The 17,757-nt window shown below is 34.6% G+C and overlaps 1 protein-coding gene across 2 annotated transcripts in view; it reads left to right on the top strand.

The window, feature by feature from the left end:
* ALCAM (activated leukocyte cell adhesion molecule) overlaps positions 1 to 17,757 on the top strand; it is a 190,786-nt gene that overhangs the window by 133,016 nt on the left and 40,013 nt on the right. For both annotated transcript variants that reach the window (XM_074332498.1, XM_074332505.1), the window contains exons 2-3: positions 8,638 to 8,738; positions 11,969 to 12,188. In XM_074332498.1, coding sequence (XP_074188599.1) covers positions 8,638 to 8,738; positions 11,969 to 12,188 — 321 coding nt within the window. The remainder of the gene's footprint in view (positions 1 to 8,637; positions 8,739 to 11,968; positions 12,189 to 17,757) is intronic.

Here is a 17,757-nt window from a genome sequence, read left to right as displayed (position 1 = left end):
AAACGCTAGTGTTGATGAGGAAAGTAAAGAGAAACTGAAAAGATCTGTTTATTACATTTTGTGAGGGAAATTTTATGTGCATTTGAAAATTTGGGAAAACTGCCAGTTAGGACATGTTCCTTATGAAGACCAAAGATTTACTCTGTAGAAATTACTATAATAAAAAATTAAAAATGGAATTTGCCACAGGAGAAGAGACCAAGTGTCACTCCATGCCTCTACATGGTACCTGGCCAGGACATTCCAGTAAAATATCTTCCCATCTATAGAAACCTTTATTCAGTGTTAAAGACATGAAATTTTCTCCAAGAAGCCTTTACCAGTATCCTCAAGATCATTGTTAGGATTCCTTTCTCTGCATTCCCACAACACTTAGTTAAGCTGTCAAGCAACTCAGAATTCCATCATGTTCCTTGAGGAATAGGCCTCAATATTCGTTTTATGTGTTTTCCCCACAAAGAACGTCTAGCACTGTGCCTGTAGTAGGTGCTCAATAAATACTCAATGTATGATTGAATGTATAAATAGATGCCTTTGAGATGGGCCTTTAAGGACATACAGGAATTCAGCCAGAGGCTGGGTAACAATGATAAAAATAAAGGAGAGATGGGGCAAAGTCTATATTAATAGGGGAGAATTATGACTTTATAGCTTTATAGCTCACTCCATGCTTATGGTATAATGAGCTATCAGGAAATAGTAAATTGAGAACATAGTTTTTAGCACAGTAGTGCAAATGCTGATATTCTGTTTTAAAATTTGTATTGTTTTATAGATCTGCTTTCTAAGACATAATATAGATTATTACATTGACCTATACTTTTCAAAGAAGATACATATTTTGAACATTATAATATACCAAACTTGGAAGGCAGTAAAGACCACATATCTTAAAACATATTTTTAGGTACCAACAATATTTTATAATTTACTAAGATGGTCCTTTTCCCTGTAAATATTATTCCATAATGTCCTCACCATTGTATTTAAAGATATAATGTAATGCATTTACAGAATTGTGGAAACTGGCAGGAGAAAGAGAAAGGAAGAATTACTGTTTTTCTTATTTGTAGGGAGTTACACAATCATACCTACTTTATAATATATGACCATTTGAAAGGCAGTGCAGAAAGTGAATGTTAAACAAATGTATTCCTACTTCAGATTCAGCAAAGACCCTACGTGACCCCCAACTACCCAAATGTGTTGAGGGGAAATTGAAAAAGCAAAAGAGAGGAGAAAAACCTATTTCTCAAAATAACATTAGATTTCATCAGTTGTCTTCTCCCATCTGCCACCCACTCCAGATTACTTGGGAATTATAGACGCTTGTAACACACACACACACACACACACACACACACACACACACACACACACACAAATCTTACTTGCTATATATCACATGACCTTGACAAAAATCTTAAACTCTTGTTTATGTAATAAAGCATGAGAAGAATTGTGAGATAACTCCGTGTCATTGAATGATAAAATCACAGGTTTGGAAGATACTTTAAAGGTATCTACTTCACCCTCTCTATCAAAAGGACTATGATATTTTGTCATATTAAATAAAAGATATGCCACATGTATAGGTTAGAAAGGACATGTAGCATCTATAATTTGTACTTGATCATGGCACATGTGGTAGATTTGCTAAGAAAGAATATGTTTTTTTTAATTTATTTATTTATTAAATTTATTGGAGTGATATTGGTTAGTAAAATTATATAGGCTTCAAGTAAATATCTCTATCATATATCATCTGTATATCACATTGTGTGCTTACCACCCAGAGCCAGTTCTCCTTCTATCACTACATATTTGACCCCCTTGACCCTCTTCTATCATCCCCCCCACCTCTTACCCTCTGGTAACCACTGAACTGTTGTCTGTGTCTATGAGTTTTCGTTTCTTTGTTTGTTTGCCTTGTTCTTGTGTTGCTTTCAGTTTTGCATCCTACATATGAGTGAAGTCATCTGATCCTTCATTTTTTTCTGTCTGACATACTTTGCTTAGCACGATAATCTCAAGATCTATCCATGTTCAATATATGCAAATCAATCAATGTGATACACCATATAAACAAAATAAAAGATAAAAAGCATACAATTTTATCAATAAGTGCAGAAAAAGCATTTGACAAGATACAGTATCCATTTATGATTAAAACACTTAATAAAATGTGTATAGAAGGAAAGTACCTCAACGTAATAAAGGCCATATATGACAAAACCTCAGCTAATACCATACTTGGTGGAAAAAAACTGACAGCTTTTCCTCTAAAATCAGGAAGAAGCTGATTTGCCTCCTGTTACCACTGTTATTCAATAGTTTGGAAGTCCCAGCCAGAGCCGTCAGGCAAGAGAAAGAAACCAAAGGCATCCAAATTGGGAATGAAGAAGTTAAATTGTCACTTTTTGCAGATGACATAATTCTTTATAAAGAAAGCCCTAAAGATGCCACCAAACAACAACAACAAAAAAACAATAAATGAATTTCATGAATACAGTAAAGTTGCAGGTTGCAAAAATTGATGTACAAAAATCCATTGCATTCCTGTATACTAACAATGTAATTTCAGGGGAAAAAAATCCTTTTGCAATTGCAAAAAAAAGAATAAAATGCCTAAGAATAAACTTGGCAAAGGATGTGAAGGACCTATACACTGAAAACTATATTATTACAAGAAATTGAATAAGACTCAAAGAAATAGAAAGATATTCCATGTTCTTGGATTGGAAGAATCAGCATAGTTAAAATGGCCATATTACCCAAAGTAATACACAGATTTAATGCAATTCCCATCAAAATCCCAAGGATTCTTTTTCAAGAAATAGAACAAAAAAATCATCAGACATCTATGGAATCACAAAAGACCCTGAATAGCCAAAGCAATCCTCCAAAAAAAGAACAAGGATGAAGGTATCACACTCCCTGACTTCAATTTGTACTACAAGTGACAATAATCAAAACAGCACGGCACTGGCTGAAAAACAGGCACACAGACCAATGGAATAGAATTGAAAACCCAGAAATAAACCCATGCATATATGAGCAAATAATTTTCAACAAAAGAGCCAAAAACATACAATGAAGAATAGAAAGCTTCTTCAATAAGTGGTGCTGGGAAAATTGGAAAACCAGGTGCAAAAGAATAAAACTAGACTGCTATCTGTCACCACGTTCCAAAATTAACTCAAAATGGATCAAAGACCTAAGTATAAGACCTGAAACAATAAATAGCATAGAAGAAAGCATAGATACTAAACTAACGTACATTGGGTTCAGAGAGGATCTTATGAATTTAACCTCAAAGGCAAGGGAAGTAAAAGCAAAGACAGAATAGTTTTTGAAATTTCTGTAAAGATATTGGATGTCATTTCAAGGGTCAGCAATCAATGCCCCTGTATAGTTTAATATACAATATTTTTGAGAGGAAAACTCATTTGAATTTGATAATAACCAGGTGTTATTATGTGCCATTTCTGCCTCCATCCCTTCATTCATATTCAGTCCTACTGAATACTGAATATTATTTAGTCCTACACTAAAAATATATTTTATAACGTAGATCCCTTCATTGGAAACCACAGTTTTACTGAATGAAATAAGCCAAGAGTTGAAGTCCTAAACCAGTGGTTCTCAACTAGATAGGAGTTTGGGGGGCCATTTTCCTCCCAGGGGGCATTTGTCATGTCTGTTAAATTTCTTATTGTCATAACTGGGGAAGGGTGCCATTGGCATCTAATGGGCAAAGGCAGGGGGGCTGCACAGCATGCACAGGAGAGTCCCCCCACGATAAAGGTTTATTCAGCCCCAAATGTCAGTAGTGATGAGGCTGAGAAACCTCATCCGGTTTCAAAACCAGTTCTAGACCGGTTACAAAATATTTACATGTCTTATTAGAGTTGTGCATATCTTAATTCATGAATAAAGCAAATAGGGATACTAGTGTGTTTACCTGTCAAATTCAGTCAAATAAATATGAAAGTAACCTCTTAGGATAACTTTCTTATTTCTACCTACTTCCTCCCCAACAATTCATTTGCACAAATAAATTTTTCTAGAATTCCTATAGAACTGGGAGTTAGTTCTTATAAGCTCTGAGCCAACTGTAATTGTGAGTAAACCTTCTATGGCTCCTAACAGAGCTGCAGAGCTAAGAAAAAAAAAAAAAGAATGCTTTTAAGAATGATGATGCTATTAAAATATCAGTGCGCTAAAAAATAATTAACCATGCTAAATTACAGCATGTAAAAATAGACTCTGTTGAATTCTCATCCTATTTTCTATATTATTTGCTGTTCTTCTACTTGAAATGTGGTAGCAGATTCTGAATTTTAAGCTACCTTAGCGCAAATGTCTATATGTTAGCAAAGCAAAAGGATGATTACTCCAAAGTTGATAGTCCTTAAGAATTAGTTTATACAGAAAAAGTGTTTCTCACCAATATGGCCAAAATTATTACATTTTTTTATTATTTCAATTAGAAGTAAGAAGTGTTACCTAACTTCAAAATTTTACCAGAGTCTGTTTCAGAACCTCTTTAAATTGTTTGCTATAAAATATGCCTCACTATAACTACCTTGTGCTTTATGATCACTTGCCTGAGATTCTATCTGTCAGAATTATTTGGTCAAGAGATTTTCTTATGCTGTGCTTTTCCCATTGTATTTTCAGTGAATTCTCCTGTATAGCCTTTCTAGTTCTATTGTCCTTTATCTCTAGTTAATAACTCTTCGTAAAAAAAAAAAAAAAAAAAAAAATGCTTAAGTAGTTACATACTGCTTCTCAAATATAACATATTTTTATATATTTTTTTATTTTAGGATATTTTGGTAGCAATAATAATATTAATAACTCATAACAATACCTTCAATTTATATAACACATTTAATGCAGAAAGTTTCTAGCCCAATTTAAAGTATCTTATGACATACACATGTACATGTAGATATAACATGTACCACATAGAAATGCACACACTTGTGCACACATATATTCCTTCTATATTTTCTATTTAACCTTTTTGAAGAAGGATACCATAGGCATCCTGTACTTGCAGTAGGGTCCAATAATCTCTTGGCTATAAAACCATGAGTAATTTAACCAACTAACATTACAGGCAGACAATTACAGGGAAATTTTAGTAAGCCAAATTTGATTCAGACTTGGCAATTCAAAGAAAAAATATTTTGCTTGTATGAAAAGTATAAACACAATTATTTGTGCTGGCAGGTACTTTGGGTCTCATTGGCACTTCATCTCTAGAGACATCTAGAAATCAGGATGCTAAGTCATCAGCACACCACAGTTGTCCTTGTAGCCACTTCAGCCCTAGGAGCTTAGAGATACTAGCTCTCCCAGAGATTCAAGCATTTACTCTTTCTGTCAGAGAAACCTGGGAGTCGGTTTGCTCTTACCAGAAGAGGGAAGTTGATTATAGCAAACTTGAAAATTATTTCTAAAATCCTCATGATTGTGGGTCCTAATGCCGCCATCTGGTTGTCATTCATTCTGCCGTAAGTCTACAGACCAGTGCTTCTGTCTGTAACTGTTGGCTTTTTAACTACTGGCCTCATTTTGTTCGCATGTTGTATTTTCCTTATGTTTGTTATGCTTTAAAGAGTTCTGTCCTGGCTAATTTTGGATATCAAGCTGTCATTAAGACCCAATGCAAGAATTTTCAAATACTTTTAAAAACAACTCTGTGCTTTATGGTCTTCACAAGTAAGAAAAAGGCATTTCATAGTATCATTCACAAATCACAGAGCGCAAATAATCGTTAATTTCTCTTGAAAGGGAAAGGAGGAATGTTCTGTCCTGTAGTTTCATACATGAACTCTTATAAAAAGGTTTGCTTTGTGTTGTTTCTCTTCAAAAACAAGAGTGCCATCCAAGCACAAATCCATGTTTTCTACACATCAAAGACAATATATGAGAGCCTCTAGAGTATATGGTGGGAATAAGAATTCTCAAAGTCCCAGTGTTATTAACTCCTTCCTGATTTTCAAATGTTAATTTGATAACCAAAATGGAAAGGACTCCACAACATTCAAGTGAGAAATCGTCTTACTAGATGTACATTCGACGCCAGGCTTTGCTCCTGGGGATACAGAGATTAAAAATACATGGGCTCTTCCCTGTTGTAATTTCACTTTCATCTCGTTAATACACTATGTACTTGAAATTCATATATATGTGTATATACATAGTTCTATAGGGAAGATAAAATAAAAATGGGCTGAAAGAAAAAGGAAAGCATTACATTTTTAGAAGAGAAATTTTCTTATTTCTCTGTATACCTGGCAAGGGATTCACCTCATTGGTACCTAAGCTCTGTAAATTGTTTTCACTTCTTGACCAACCATGTAAGCATTGTCATTATCAAAAGAAGGTATACTTTTATAATGATAAGAGATCTAGAGATATATATGCCTGCCATAATTTAAGATTAGATCCAAATCATGTTAGAGTTATTATATACTCAAGCACCTTGCTATACTGATGAAAAAATAAAATGTTAAATCACAAAATGGTTTCCTTGGCTTGGCATACCTGCCCCTTGTTGTACATGAACAGACCTTAAAATTACACAATAGCAGTTACACACTTAGAAGCCAAAGTATTATAGAAAATAAGTACTGTATTGTGAAATAAAGCAATTTCTTAACTCTAGTTAGTTTGAATGTCTGCAACCACATATCTAAACTCTTACAATTTTTATTTTAATAAGGCTGAAGAGATCATTTCTTCATTTACAGGATTATACTCTTCAATGGTTTTAAGTTATAAAGAATTAAAGTTACAGTATGGAGAACTCTATAATTTTTCATTATAACACTGAACATATAATAAATAATTTTAGTAAATATCTTGTCTCCAATAGCAAGTGAAAAACACATTCTTGTGATTTATACTTTGTATTCTTTATTTTGACAATGTTAACAATGCTGGAAACTAGTTGTTATGTGACATAAATGCATAAAAATCTGTGTTCTTCGTAATGTTGTTCACTGGGACAAAATTGCTGCTTTAAAGTGAAGTAGCTTCCTCAATTGACAGAATTTTAAAATAGGAATCTTATTACGTTTTTTCTTCACAAAGGTTACTGATTTTTCTACCCTACATGAAATTTTGTACACGTTGTGAGTGATGAATAACAGTAAAATATGCTATTCACTGTGTCCTGTTTTCTTCAGAAAGTCCTAAGATGGTCTGATTTCTGTGTTGCAAATTGCCTTAGCTTTGCACTTTTGCACCACCTGGTGGACAAAATATCATTTTCTCCACAAAATTAGCCTCCTCACAATCTATATCCAATTAGGACATATCTTAATTATAAAAGTATTTAATCTAAAAGATTATTGTAACCAAAATGAGGTTTAAAACCCTGAGATGTTTCCTAAGTCCTACGGCCAGGTTAAATGTCTGAGTTCTTATTAAACCTCATGAATATATACAGGTTTGAATAGTATGTTATATACATAGGCAACAATTGTGGGTTTTTTTAACAATCTAATTTTTTATAATTTACATTTTTTTCTTGATAAAGAATTACATTAGACCAGGAAGTTCTCTGTACTTTAGTAGCAAATTGAGGTTTAGTTAGATTGTCTACCAAAAATGCAGGACAATCACTTTGTAAATACTTTATGAAGATTTTTCATACAACACATTTTTACCATGATATTTTATGTAGAATCAAAATTAAAAACTAGTATTTTAACCATTACTACTATAAAATAAGCCATTTTCATGCTTATTTTCCCACTTATAATTAAAATTCAGTATGGCCTTATATGTATTAGTTCTTAGTTTTTAATACTTTTAAAATTTTTCTATAAAATAAATTTGACAGTATTATCAAATAAGAAACACAAATATATTTAAAGCTAGCTTTGAGAATGTAATGCATGTTAATCTTTGTACAGTTCCACATTTCTGTGCAACATAGTGAATGCTTTTCCTATGAAACACAAAGAAAATACACCCTCAGATTCCACTGTGTTCCCTTGGAATACACACTTATCTCTTCCCTGATAATATTGGGGCCAGTCTATAAATTTGAATTGTGTGACATTGAACAGCTTAGTAGCTAAATCAGAGTTGTTGGTAAATAGTAAATATATTCTAGTAGTTTCATACTTTTAGTATGCCATTTAAGATAAAATTATAATAGGTAACCTTCATTAAGATATGCATCTTGAACTGGTTATAGTAACTCCCCTTTATCTGAAGTTTTGTTTTCTGAGGTTTCAGATATCCATGGTTAACAGCCATCTGAAAATATTAAATGGAAAATTCCAGAAATAAACAATTCATAAGTTTAAATGAGCACCGTTCTGAGTAGTGTGATAAAATCTTGCACCATCCTGCTGTGTTCTATTTTATTATTAGTTATTGTTGTTAATCTCTTACTGTGCCTTGATTTATAAATTAAACTTTATCATAGGTATGTATGTGTAGGAAAAAATATAATAAATATAGGGTTTGGTACTACTATCTGCAGTTTCAGGCATCCACTGGGCGTGTTGGAATGTATGCCCTATAGGTAAGGGGGACTACTATACTTTGCTACTTCAGGAAAACATTTAAAATCTTCTCTCTTTACCCCCCCTTTTTGTCCTAAAGGCCTTGGATTGTACACTGTAAATTCAGCATATGGCGATACCGTTATCATGCCTTGCCGACTCGATGTACCTCAGAATCTCATGTTTGGCAAATGGAAATATGTAAGTGTGACCTACCTTGGATTTGGTTAATTGCCTCCTAGTTTTTGAAACAAAATTCCTCTGTGAGTGAATGTGAATTTAAAATGAACATAATGGCAATGTTCAACTGTGGTACAAATGTAGAAAGGTAGAATTCGTGTGTTGAATATGTCGAAAGAATAATTCCTAACTCTTACATAGCAAATGCTCTTTTAAAATAATGCCAGTAAACACCTAATTCTTAGTTCACAGTAGTCTATAAAACTCAGCCTTCAATTTTAGAGGCAGAGGAAAAGGCTGAGTTCCAGAGTAATGTGAGTGAGCATGGGACAGAGCTCAGTGGAGGACAACTGCTACGTACTTATGTTCTGCTTGGTGTAGCTGTTGCAAAAGCAAGACACACCAGGAGCCAGAGTACCCAAATATTCATTGGGAAATATTCGTCAGCATTTGAAGCTCATTTCTGGTATTTACCTTAGAACTGTGTTGATGTGGTAGGTCCTTTAAGCATTTAACATTATTGATTTTATTCATTTCTTACAAATAGCAAAATCATATTTTCTCAAGTATCAAGGTATAGGTGGGTCTGGAAAGGGAGAGTAGATATCCCGATAGGTGTATGTGGGGTGGCTAAGTGACATCAACTGATAAAATTTCTCAATTTAATTACCCAAACCAACAAAAGGTGTTCCATGGGGCATGATTTCCCAAGGCTGGATCACATGAAACTCTTGGTAATTGCAAGCTTAACGTAAGCATATGTTTATTTAAACACAATGGCACATTTTCCTTAGCTACTTGAAATGTTAAAAGGTGTTTGAAGAGGAAAAGGATTTGATGGTCAAATGATTTTTGAGGTTTCTTGTGAATCCAGCTCACGTTGAACTATTTCTGGTTTCCTCTAAAAGTGGAAATGTGAAGTTAGGGCCTATGAGGACAAGGTCTATTCGCACCCCTAAAATTCTTCCGGTCTAGGAAGCTACTACATCATTCACCTGTTAAGTCCAGCTTACTGCCAAATCAATGGAACACAGATGGTGAAAACTTCTGTGAGCACACACATTTTTTGACAATAATGCAGGGAATAATTTTCACCTAAACTGAACTGGCACAATGGTTGTGGAAACAAACAATAATGGCAGTTTTAAAATTGTTAATTAAGCAAAATGCTTCAGCGGTAAACCGATGAGATACATTTGGAGTACCATGTGTTCTAAAAACAGTGTTGATTTGCAGACATAGTATACAAGCTCTAATTCAATGTAACCTAAAAGACAGGTGGCAGGTTTGGAAAGAGTGAAAGGGAGCAAGCATAGAGGAAGGATGATGCCTTCTCCCCTACTGCAGAGTAACCTCCCAGTGAATAAGGCCCTAGCTCCCTGTGCACCCCTCTGTAACCACCTACCCCTCCCCCCAACCCCCCAACCTCTTCACTAGCATCTGCCTCAGTTCTGGTACAGAAATGACATCTAATAGCTGTTGACAGTGGTACATGGTCGTCATCATGGAGCCAGGCTGCTGAGCTCCGATCTTTGCTCTGCTGAGATACAGCAGCTTGGCCCTCAGACAAGTTATTTAACCAAACTGTCTCCATTGTCTAATCTGTAAATGGCACTAATATCATATCTCCAACGTACAGGATTATTATGGGTATTAAATCAATCAATGCATGGAAAGCCCAAAGAAAGTACCTGGCATATAGTTAAATGCTCAAAATTTAATAACTGTTATTTATTGCATAAGTGAATGAACACAGAAATTTAAGGTACTGGTCGAATGCATTTCTCTTAAGGAGGAATGATTTAGGGCAAGGATTTACATTGCGGACCTGTGACAAAAGAGATTTAAAGTGAATATTATTAGTGTATTCAGATATTAAACCAACTACAACTTTTGAACTCCAAGATTAGCTTAGTAATTGTCTTAGCATGGGCTGCTATAGCAACATACCATAGACTGAGGATTTAAACAACAGGTACTTATTTCTCACAGCTCTGGAGGCTGAGAAGTTCAAGATCAAGGTGCTGGCAGATTCAGCTCTTGGTGAGGGTCCTCCCCCTGATTTGTAGATGGCTGGCATTTTGCTACGTGCTCACGTGGCCTCTTCTTTGTGCTTTCATGGAGTGGGAGAGAACTCTCGTGTCTCTTCCCCCTCTTATCAAGGCACTAATTCTATTGTGAGGTCCCAATTGCCATGACCTCATCTAAACCTAATTCCCCCCTCAGAGGTTCCAACCTCCAAATACCATCTCAGCAGGGTCTAGGGCTTCTACCTATGGATTTGGTGGGGACATAAACATTTAGTCCAGAACATTCGTAATATTAATAATTTTTAAAATGTAACTTGAAATTTGCCATGCACTTTAAAAAATGTTTTGTCATATTTTATTTTCTCAAAGGTCTTGTGAGGCAAGTAGAAGAGAGATTGGTCCCCATTTTGGATTAAATTCCTTATTAGGTCATAGAATTTTTGTAGGAGCAGAGGAAGACATGAATTTGTATGTTTCAGTGCTTGGGGCTTAATTGTGTATGCCAAGGTTATATTTTATTTTGATAATAAGTTTTTATATGGCAGCCCTTGGAGCTAAGTTTTATGACTCAGAGAACAAAACTATGGGTTTTAGTGATTAATCTGATTCTATTGTTTAATGGGCATGATTGTTTCACAGGGGCAGCAAATACTGTTCCTCCATGAAGACTCATTAAGTTGTGTTAATAATGTGTAAAGGTTAGCTGTGTCAGTTTAGGCTGAAACTGAAAGGTGTAGACATTGAAAGTATGTGAATTAAAGTAATGAATATGCAAAAGATTGCCCAGGATTGCTAAATGAGTATTTGCAGCTCAAGTGTATGCTTGCTGTGATGGTTAGCTGAATATCATTTTGTACATTTGTATGTTTGCTTTCATCTGTTTTTTCTTTTATATTAGACATAAGGCTAGCCCTTGTCAGTTTTAAAACAGTCATTAATTCTGTCCTCCAGATGCAAGAAAAGCTTCAATTCCTAGAGCTCTGCCCTTTCGTTTTCACATATTTAAGCTGATACCTATAAAAGAACTTACAGCTTCTCTTGTGAAGAGTGATTTTCGGTAACTGAAGATTTATACGAGGTCATATCCAAAATTATTCTTCTCGGATACAATTATAAATATTGGTGGAAAAATATGGCCAAAGAAATGTTGTTTTTCTAGATGTGATTCTGAAACATCTGAATGTGCCTGTTTTTTAAATGTATTATTATTTTGATTTTTAGGAAAAGCCCGATGGCTCCCCTGTATTTATTGCCTTCCGGTCCTCTACAAAGAAAAGTGTGCATTACGACGATGTACCAGAATACAAAGACAGATTGAGCCTCTCAGAAAACTACACCTTGTCTATCAGTAATGCAAGGATCAGTGATGAAAAGAGATTTGTGTGCATGCTAGTAACTGAGGACAATGTGTTTGAGGCACCTACCATAGTCAAGGTGTTCAGTAAGTAGTCTGCAGTATAACTGCTAAGTGGGATTGATGGCTGGTACTAGAAAATGTTCTTTAGAAAGAAGACTGAACTCTCTGTAGTGTCTCCACAGCAGGCATCTATATAAAAGGATTTCTAGCGATCTTTATTCTGCTCATGCATGCTGTCAGTGAGGAAAACAAAAAATCCTGAAATTCAAATAGGACTTTGCAGTGAGGAGCTAAACCGTTCTCTGTTGCTTTGTCGGGTAAAATTTCCTGTGATAATGAAGTACTACTAAGTGAAAACTGGCATGTGATGTTTAACTTTCACTGACATGTACAAATAAGTGTTCTGTGATACATGTGTAGATACATGATACGTACACATAATCATGCATGTCATGCATACATACTCGTATATATGTATTAAGAAGAACCATATAAAATTGACATTTTGATATATAAAAAATAAAATACAGGCAACTCCAAGCTATCTTGTGATTTAGAGACCTAAGCTTTGTGTGTGTGTGTGTGTGTGTTACACCACACACACACACACACACACACACACACACACACACACACACCCTGACCTTCAGTGCCTGTTGATTTATTTCTCCAAAGTTCAGGTGGTTTATAAAATTGCCTTAAAATAAAAAAGTTCACCAAATCGTGAATGTGTATGTGGAATACAACAAAGGAAAAAAGTAGAGTAGGATTAGAAGAAAAATGTGGAAGAAACTTGGGGTAATTACTGTAGTCATTATGGTACAGTTACTTTGCTTAACAATAATATATAGTTAATGTTACTGTGCAAACAGCTATGTAAATAAGTGGCTTGAGAGATTCTAATTAAAGCATTTTATCTTTTAATATTCAAATAAAAAGTCCCACCTCTCTTCCATTACAATATTTTAGTAATTACAGAAAAAAAAAATAGTCTCAACAGTTTCAGAATGCCAGTGTTTTTTAGTTAGGGAGGAAGGTCTCATTTTTCATTTTTTCCCCTCTGCTTTCTGATGATTTGACAGCACCTAGAAATTATTAAAATAAATAGGGAAGAAAGAAACCCAGAGGGTCTTGCTACTACAGCAAGTTACTGTGGATTTTTCCTGTTTCTCTTGTAATAGCCTATGCAACTAAGTAGTACTGTCCCTTAAGTATTTATATGGACTTCAAAGCTCCTGTGGGCTCATGACACAGATTCAGAGAGCGCTTATACTATCAAAAGAAACCTTTCTTCTCCAGAAGAACCTTGTAAAAGCATATTACATGTTTCAATTGCTTCCCTTTCGGCTTAGAAAGCACCTTCCAGAAACCATACAGCCTTCGCAATTATTTTAGGAATCAAACCAAATACTAAGTGTTTGTCAGTCATGCCCTCTTCTACTAAACACCCCCAATAATTTGCATCCTGTATTTGGCAATGTCCTGTGTATTTGTTTTCTTTCCTTTCTTTTATTTCACTTTGATGTTATTAGGAAGATGGATGGTGCCCTACTAGGGACATTTTTTTCTAAAGAAAGCAACGATTTTTTTTTTTTTTTTAATTAGGCCATGATATCATGAATATAAACACATGTGAAGAAGTTACCACAGTAGGTACAAAGGTTAACTCACAGCACTCTAAATGTTATATGCTGTTTTTACTGTATTAAATTACCAAATATCAAGATAGTATACAAAAACATTGAAAAAAATTCAGGTTGTTCCATTTGTGACAATTTTCAGATTATATATTTTTTTAAATGCCGTATAGCAATCTGAAAAAAAAAATACAATTGTTCTAATAAGATAAAATTTGTAAGCCATTCTGGAATACAAAGGATTTCTATGATTGTGAAAACAAACTCACACCCACATACCATAGTACCCCCTACCCCCTTCTCTTTTGAATGTTGTTGAAACAAAGTGATTCTCAGAAAAAGAATTTGCATTCCAGGCTCCAGGCCAGGGAGAATTTAAATAGACAAGTTGCACACTCTGGAAAATGGAGTTTTATACTAGAAACCGTGGGACACTCCACATCTAATCAAATGAACAGTACAGCTCATGGTAAAGAAAGTGTTTACAAGAGCATATAGGGACTCACTTTTTTAAAAATAATGAATTTACTTTGGGTCGCTTTTTAAAGAAGCAAACAGCAGCTGTGACAGGGAGGCTTTCATTCTATGCATGTATATATTGCAGTCACTTAAGAGTTACTAGACTCATCAATCAGTCCTCTGTTTCCTTCTGTCCAATCACCTAGCAACATGTACTGTGTACCACAGAATTGAGTATGCTTGACGTGAGCTAATCCCAGATCAGGTTGTTGCAGAATGTCATCCTCATGGGCAAAGTCAACTTGGTTTTCTTCAAACTGGAAGCTCTGACTGACAGCTTTGTTACCTCTGATGTAGGGTTGTTTGTTCAGTTTTAACCTATAGCTCAGATGCAAGAAATCATACCCATAAAGCAACCCAGATCCAAATAAATTACATGCTTTGTTAGCACTAATACAGGTTTTTAAAATTTTTTTTGGTAGTTGAATGGCATCAAAATTAAACTATGTTTGCATTTAATGCACTTCCAAAGTTAACGCAACCATTCAAAAGTAAGAATAGACCTTGAAAAGTTCCCAAAGTTTTAGTCCAGTCATTGTGCAAAAGGCTTCGAGGTCATATGGGAGTCCAGATTGCCACATGGCTGTCACCGGTGTAATGGAAAAATCACTCCACTGGTTATCCCGAGACCTAGCTTTGTTAGGCTGCAAATTTCTGACCTTGGACAAGTCACTTCACCAATCTGGGGCTACACATCCGTCCTCATTAGTAAAATGAGTTCTTTGAATTAGATGGCAGTTTTCCCACTGTGTTTCTAGAATACTTTAGAGGAAATAATGAAGAGGGCCGAGGAGGTGAGGAGCTGTTTCTGCTCCATTAGCTAGAATTCCACCTACTCAATATATCAAAGTCTTTTCATGATAATTTTTCAGGGGAAAAGATGGGGTGTGGGCAGAAGAACTCCAGCTCTACAAAAGCATTTGAAAGCTACCAATCCAGGCTAATCTGTCTACCCTCTTGGACTCTGGTGTCTGTGATGTTAATAGGAAGACTGATCCCATGACAGATTCTGGTGTCCACCTGGACCAGCTCTTCTCATCGTGATGGGCAGTGCTGGTTGGCTTCACGCAGTTATTTTGGAGCTTTCATTTGTATACTGTTTTCAATGCTTTATCAGAATCGAGCATCCTTTCTCCTACTGTCCCCATGAAAGTTAATAAATATGCAAGTAATTTTTTTTTAGAATGAAGGCAGCAGAAAATGACCTATTGAACAAGTGAGACCTACACCATATATTTCATTTTGATTCTTTAAATATAAAAAAAAATACCATTTGCATCTCATGAGGAAAACAAACTGATGCCATGCTCAGAATTATTTATTTAAAGTTCATCATGATTTATTAAGGATGATTGCTGGCAAAGTACTGAGAGAAGAACTTTTGACTCAACATTAACAGTACACGTGCCTTATTCTGCTCTCCTCCCATATCAAATTGAGCTACCTTGTGTGTGGCTTTCAATAACACTTTACCTTATTGGTGATAAAGAGCAGTTTTGTGTTCATCACTCCATCCTCACCTGGCTGAGGGAGACCCTTGACAAAATTATTTTAATAATGCAAATAAATTTGGGGCATGGCTTTTCCTTTCACCTCTATACTTGGTTATGAATCCTTGAATCATATTAAGACAGAATTCATATAAAGATTTTTTTAAAACACTTGGGAATCAATATGCAATTTTGCTAAAATAGTACATGTCCTCTTTTGTGGTCCTCCAACTAATCCTCATCGATTGTTACCAGCTAATAGAAGAGCAAATTACATGCAGAATATATAGTTAATATAGAGGGTTGGAAACAAAAGTTTAAAGAGAAAATAACTCAGAGAAATGCAATGGGTATTACCATTACTTCCACAATACCCACTGAGACTCTCTTCCAAATAGAAAGATGAATAACAGTGTAAAGAGGACTAAACGTTAAGCATCCTTTCATCAGTTTTCCCTGGGTTTGCTACAGTGTCATTTTATTGAAATAAGAATAAATTTTAGAAAATATTTACGGAAACAAAGCACACCTGGCCATGTGTAAAGGATCAACAATTATAACACAGCAAGTGCTTATGCTCTTATAAAGCATCACAGGGTTTACAAGCAAAGGAGAGAAATATATTCTACATATGAGGCAGTATGTGCCCAGCTGTTTAAGTAGATGATTTTAGTGAACTAGAAAGTAATGCAGCTTAGCCAAACTGCCAACTCACATTTTGTATGTAGAGCCTCGGTTTTTTCAGAGGATTTTTCAAATCTCTCCATGTATTTCAGGCATAGATGCTACTGAAGAAAACAGAAAAAAAAGTATACCTTTTTTCTTGTTAATTTTGAGTCTTGATTCACCACAAAAATTAATTTCATATCTTACCTTAGCTCTCTTAGCTCTCAGAGAGGTGTTACTAAATACTAACTTATTTTAGTTCCCGGAGGATTTTGGCTCACTGACTTAAGCCCCAAGAATTTTTAGTATGTTTAAATATTTTGGTTGCATCCCTCTCTCAAATGAGTTAGACATGTGTCTTAAAACATTAAATTCTGTTTAGAATTTAATGTTTTAAGCCACAAGTTTTAGTAATAACTCAGAGTTGTAATTATGAACATTAATGACATTGCATTTAAATAGTGATAACATCAAGGCTTACTGATGTATGGAAGACTTTAATCCCCCACAATATGTTTCCCAGAAATTGCTGTTTATTTTGAGATTTTTGTCAGTTTTTTATAAGTATTTTAGTCACATGCCTAAAAATCAGGTGGTGAGGTGTCACTTCTTGTTTGGGCTAATGTAATTGTCTCTGTTATGCCTTTCTATTCTTCCATATTTCTTTTTTCTATTTTTCTATCCTTTTTATGATTTGTTTCCAATCTACCATGTTTCCCCGAAAATAAGACCTAGCTGGACAATCAGCTCTAATGTCTTTTGGAGCAAAAGTTAATATAAGACCCGGTCTTATTTTACTATAAGACCAGGTCTTTAATATAATTAATATAATATAATATAATATAATATAATATAATATAATATAATACCGGGTCTGATATTAATTTTTGCTCCAAAAGACGCATTAAAACTGATTGTCCAGTTAAGTCTTATTTTAAGGGAAACATGGTACATATTTAGAAAATAGATAATCACTCTTATGAAAATTATATTAGGAGAATTATATTTCTAGAATTAATAATAAATAGGCCCTCCTATAATTAAAGCACATGAGTTCCACACATAGGCAGATGTATTATTATTCATTATTCTAATTTGTAATATAAAACATAATAGCAAAGGGGAAATTAACTCTCAATATTAATCTGAAGAAGGTTACATTTTTGCATATAGTTTTGGTAATAATTCATTTTGCTTCTCCTAAGATCTTTTGTCTTCATCCTTGTTTTCTGTAATGGTCTGGGTAGGTAACATTTCTGATAACTGAATTCAAAATTGAGTGATAAATATACAAAAGCCAATTTACTTTAGTTTGGTAATCAAAATTATAAGTATTAGAGA

This window comes from Rhinolophus sinicus, linkage group LG01, assembly GCF_036562045.2.
Source record: "Rhinolophus sinicus isolate RSC01 linkage group LG01, ASM3656204v1, whole genome shotgun sequence".
Classification (NCBI taxonomy): Eukaryota; Metazoa; Chordata; class Mammalia; order Chiroptera; family Rhinolophidae; genus Rhinolophus; species Rhinolophus sinicus.
This window is presented reverse-complemented; position numbering and strand designations above follow the sequence as displayed.